This window comes from Wolffia australiana, chromosome 19, assembly GCF_029677425.1.
Source record: "Wolffia australiana isolate 7733 chromosome 19, ASM2967742v1".
NCBI classification, from domain to species: Eukaryota; Viridiplantae; Streptophyta; class Magnoliopsida; order Alismatales; family Araceae; genus Wolffia; species Wolffia australiana.
The window spans coordinates 1262482-1268303 of NC_135853.1; the positions used below are offsets into that span (position 1 = coordinate 1262482).

Below are 5822 nucleotides of genomic sequence, written 5' to 3' on the forward strand. Positions count from 1 at the left end.
CTACGGCTAAGCCGCCGCCGTCGACTGTTCTTGACATAGCAAGGCAGCGAGGTGAGGATCGATCGATCGGTCGATCTTGTGGAATTGCATTTTCAGGGAAGAAGAAGACGAAGAGGAGATGGGGCGAGTGCGGACGAAGACGGTGAAGAAGTCGTCGAGGCAGGTGATCGAGCGGTACTACTCGCGGATGACGCTCGATTTCCACACGAACAAGAAGATTTTGGAGGAGGTGGCGATCATCCCCTCGAAGCGGCTCCGCAACAAGATCGCGGGCTTCTCCACCCACCTGATGAAGCGCATCCAGCGCGGGCCGGTACGCGGGATTTCCCTCAAACTGCAGGAAGAGGAGAGAGAACGCCGGATGGACTTCGTCCCCGATGTATCGGCCATTAAAACCGACGGCATCGAGGTCGACAAGGAGACTATCGAGATGCTCGCCGCGCTCGGCATGGCCGATCTACCCGGCGTCGTCAAGCAGGCCGACTCCTCCCCCGCCCCCGGATTCGCCGCTCGCCCCGGGTTTGGCGCCCGACCCAGGTACTGATTTTCTCGCTTCTTGTTTTGTTCTCCATTCCTTGATTTCCTGTTGAGTTAGACTATCGCCTCTTTGCTTTGTTCTATTCAACTTTCTTCTCCATTCTTGCTTTGCTGAATAGCCGTTGAGAACGGCTCTTTTGATAGAAATCACAGGGAGATAGTTTCCTGGTAGGCAATTGGATTGGCTGGATTTCTCAGTCAGTGTGTTGCGTGATGGGATTTAAAGAAACTTTTGTTACCTTTTTTATTTAAGTTTCGGAGGGTCATCTGCTCTGGCTAATCCGGGTAGCTTACAGATGTTGTTCTTAGTTGAGTGGTCTCGTGGCGTAGACTAGTAGATTAGAAAGACAGACGTGCTTGAGGCTGTCTTGTTATTACTATGTGTGAGTTTAATCTAGTTGCAGTTTAGGATCTTGTAATCAGTGTCGAGGATGAAGAGACGAGATTAGGATTTGGTTCCTTGAGTAAAAAGCTTGATGGATTTAACGGTCTTTTGTTTTATTTCTCATCTGCATGAGAAAATCTGTCTTCCAACTTTTTGTCGTGGGATTAGATTTAAGTGATTGTTTGGTCATAGGTTCTATAAGACAAAGGTCGTTGTGATAGTGTGCACTGACATCGCATCATAACCGATATAATGTTGTTACATTAGTCTTCCCTCGCCATCCTTTGCCAAAATCCCTTTCTTTGGATACTGGGCTTAGTCAATTGCCTTCTGATTAAACTCCAAAGTTGCTCACAAGTTATGCTGTAATTGAAAAAGTAGAAAATGATTATGTGAATACATTTTTTGAGGAATAACCACAAAGTTTGGAGTTCTGAAAAATCATATTTGAATCTTAAGAAATAGAATTGGTGACATCATGGCAACGTATACTTTACCCTGAATCTATAAGGTATTTGTCCGTATTTTGGACAACTTGCATGATTAGTGCTATGATGAATAGTGAATATTGTTTCTACTATCAAGGATTTAATAATAACTTCATTCGCAACTGACTTTACCCTAGAACCTTGAGAAACACAACATTATCACAATCTGATGCATTTATTTCAATAGAAAGAAGAGAAAGAAATCTAGTGAGGTTGAAACAAACATGTAACCCAGCTACTGTAGAACACATGATCTATTAGTGTCACTTAGTTCGTAGAAATATCATATTCATGAAACTGGTGCCTGAAAACTTATCTTGAGCCAAGGGTTTTCTTGTATTTAGATCTATACAACAAACTGCAAACTTCGCCATTTTAAATTGTGCCAACTCTTGCATGGCATTTAATTAGTATGGGTCCGTTAGATCTACTTTCTTAGTGTTTACTCGTGAGGCATGTAAATAAATTCCTTGCTTAGTCTTCTTCAATCTTGCTATGAAGCCTCCGAATAAATACATCATTACAAACTTTATATGTCGATGATAAGTTATGTGGCCTAATCTCACATACCACAGGTCTATAAGGCTATCATTGCCTCAAGATATAGGGTACTCTAATAATTACACTAAAAGTATGTGTATTAAATAGTATTTTTAAATTTCTTTCTATTAATGAGCGAATACCCACTACGAACATTTGACTCATACTTTTCCTACATGAGCTTATTTTTTCTGTATGTCATACAATGGATAAGAGTTCATGATCCAGGTCCTCATATACCAATGTCAGTATTATTATACATCTGTATCCCCTAGAAAATTTTCATCTGTTTTACTTTCTCTTACTAAAATTTACCTTAAACCTCTACTCAGATGTATTCATCATACACTAATGACAATAGAATAACTAATGACAATATTTCTTTCACCTCAAGTAAAAACTTGGTATAAAATAGTTAGAAAACTCATGCATGGATGTTATTAATCTTGTATCTACATACTGAAGAAAAATGTCATAAATAATTATGTTATATGTATTATTTTACTATACATGTTAGAATAAAAATTCAATTATTTTGGCCTATAATTTCAAGCTTAAATCTTCTTTTAATTTATGCACTTGTATTAATGATAGTTTCAATGACAATATTTGTTTCACCTTCAAAAAAAATCGATTTTCTTTTTGAAGTATAGTTTGATCCACCTGATGAAATTTTTTTCCTGATACAAAATTCAGAACTTATATATCCATCATCCTATTCTTCACCAGTATAGGGGTATCTTATTCACTTAATGTATTCTTCACCATGTTATTATAATACATCCTTGTCTTATGCATCTTACACGCAATGAATTTTAATATTTTCATTTCTTCTCTTTTTCTTCAATTCTGCAAACTATGACGTAATATATCTTTGCCTCTCGATCTAAAATCATGTTTTAATATTTTTAAATATTTATTTCTTGGATCTTCCCTCTTCTAACTGGATGAGCCTCCAGTTTATCAGGGCTCAATGATACTATTCAGCCATGGATTTATCAAGTTTTCAAAACAAAAGCATTAATCACTATTATTAAAGGTAATTGGTTTAGCTGTATCTCGTGATGTTATCCCCCTTATCATTTCCGTTTTATGGGTTACGAGCAAGCTCATTAATTTGTACACTAGAATATCATAAAAGTATTTTAATTATTAAATCATCTGACTAAGTTATACATTTTTACGGAATCATAAGTTAATCTAAAATTTAAATCAAATTATTTTAAATTTATTTAATGTCTAACCTAGTAATATAATGGAATTTATACCTTTTATGTACCTACCACATCATATCCTTGATAATATGATCGTCCTTCATTGTAAAAATTTTAAACTCTGTCACATAAATATAAATACATTATAACTTCACCTTACAAATCACTTCATGCATACTATGATTATTTTCCAAAAAATATTTAATGATGTTCAGTGGTAAAATAAGTGTCATGATCTTTGAATTTAACAAAACGAAACTCTTTCATTTCGTTCATCCAATTTTTTGTTTATTCATTTAATAAACACCTATCAGAGTTAAACGATTTTTTTATTACCTTGGGAACATGTAATTAATTTTATCCAACAATCAAATTATGGACCAAATATACATTTAGACCTAAAATCTATATCCATAAGAGAATACTCCTAAATGTTCACCACAAGTCGCAGTCTAGTGGAGATCTTTTTCTTCTTGATGGTTCCTAGGTAAGAATGAAAAAATGATAGAATCTGAGTATTTCATGTCAAAAAATTTCGCAAATAAATAATTAGGATACATATTTTAAGTATAATAAGACTAATAAATGTAAATTAGATATATTGGTGACATGAGGATCGATATAGATCATGTATAATTCTTAATACAACATTTTTCCTTTATTAGATAATATGAATGATAATATATGAACTGTACAGCCTATAAATACAACAGTCTTTCAAAGGGCAATCAAAATAATAAAATATAATGTAGCTACTCTTGAAGAAATTGCTACCAATACTAGCCATCTTGGCATTCAAAGTTTGTCTTTCTCCACACTCTCCCTCATATATCAAGAATTTATTGGATATTCTGTTATTTAATAAAACTCATTAAAATTACTTCTTCATGAATTTTTAGAAAATATAAAATTCAGGAAATGAAATATATCCAATTAAGACTAATCTAACTGAGCCAGTCCAATTTACTTTAATAATCAATACTTTTTAAGGTATATATATATATCAGTGTCATATTTCTATTTCAATATAGCATCTAAAATATAGTATCTCTACTTTAATCCATCCAAAATTATCTCTACCTCAACTCTCTAGGTTAATTTCAATATAGTATCTCTATAGTATCTACAATTTTCCTTAATCATTAGCTATGGGTATAATAGCAAACAATTGTGTTACAGCTCTACATGGGTATATGATATACCTCCTAGCTCTAATGACCACATGGTTGTGGTCAAATTGAGTTACTCACTTAGGATACCCAATAGACATAATAAGTGAACATATAACTTATTGTCCCCAAAAATTACCCGATGTTTTTGGGATCTCAATTACTACCTTTAATAACACATTAGGAATGTCGTCATCTAAGTTTTGAGCTTTTGAAATTTCTTTGTCGAGCTAGAATATAGATTTCACTGGGCTATAAAAAATATTTACTTACCTCTTCATCTATCGAGTGGCATGAAATTATAGATCCTAGGGATGAAGCCTATTAATAAGTCCAAAATAAATAATAAGATTATAAATGTGAACGAAAGAATTAGGCTTCATAATTAAAAGTCAAAAGTCCATTAAAGTGAATAACAATAAATCAAAAACTTAGACAATGCTTTTATATCTAGGCTATTCAATATCTTCACTTTAGCATATTATCCTAGTGTCAAATGCATCAGCCATGCAGTGTGAAACATATGGTCTCTTCAACTAGCGCATGTGAATCATAATTCATCCTAGTTGATACTCTCTTAAACAACAAAGACGTATAATAACAACCTATTAACACCTTTTGCATTCATCCCTATGTTTCAGGCAATAACCAACCATCTAACTTGTTCAAAATACAAATGAATATCCACAAAAAGGTACTTCCAAAGTCATCAAAATATAGAATTTGATGACCATTTATCAACAGTCAACATGATCTACAAGAGAATGAAATCCCCCTTGAATCCAATCCTCACAATTATAGTTCCGGATCGTCCTGGGACGTGGACTATGGATGCTACGAGGCGAAGATAGTTTCGTCTGACGTTCGGAATCGGTGTGGGAACGTGGACGGGACAGTTTTTTTTGTCGGAGACCTCAGGACAGGACGATGTTTTCGTCCGAGTAGACGAAAACCGTCCTGTCTGTTCGTTGTGGGATGAATTTCTGTCCCGGTTTTCGTCCAACCTTGCGGATGGGATGAGTTTTTCGTCCTGGGATGAAAAAACCGTCCCGTCCACATTTCTGCACTAGTAATAGTTCCGGATTGTCCGCAACATGGACGATGGACGGGACGGGACAAAGATCGTCCAGTCCGACGTCCTGAATCAGCGCAGGGATGCGGATGGGACGGTTTTCTCGACCCTCCGGACGGGACGGTTTTTTTCGTTTGAGTGGACGAAAACCATCTCATCTGGAGGTCTTGGGACTAATTTCCGTCCCGAATTCCGTCCAACCTCGCCGACGAGATGATTTTTTCGTCCTGGGACGAAAATCCGTCCCGTTCGCGTCCCGTCCAGTCACAATCCACAAACACATCAAGAAGAATACAATTCCCAGTAAAACTAGAGCAACTATTTCCTGGGTTATCCCCTCAACAACTAACCAACCTCCGAGATTATCTCCTCAGATACAGCCGCGCTTCTTCCGTCGGCATATGGCAACGGCGAGCT

The 5822-nt window shown here is 36.1% G+C and overlaps 1 protein-coding gene across 1 annotated transcript; it reads left to right on the plus strand.

The window, feature by feature from the left end:
• On the plus strand, window positions 1–637 carry LOC144715666 (small ribosomal subunit protein eS17-like). The gene has a single exon (XM_078590624.1). It carries the CDS (start codon window positions 119–121, stop codon window positions 542–544), a length of 426 nt encoding a protein of 141 aa, XP_078446750.1. The 5' UTR covers window positions 1–118; the 3' UTR covers window positions 545–637.
• Window positions 638–5822: the final 5185 nt, after the last annotated feature.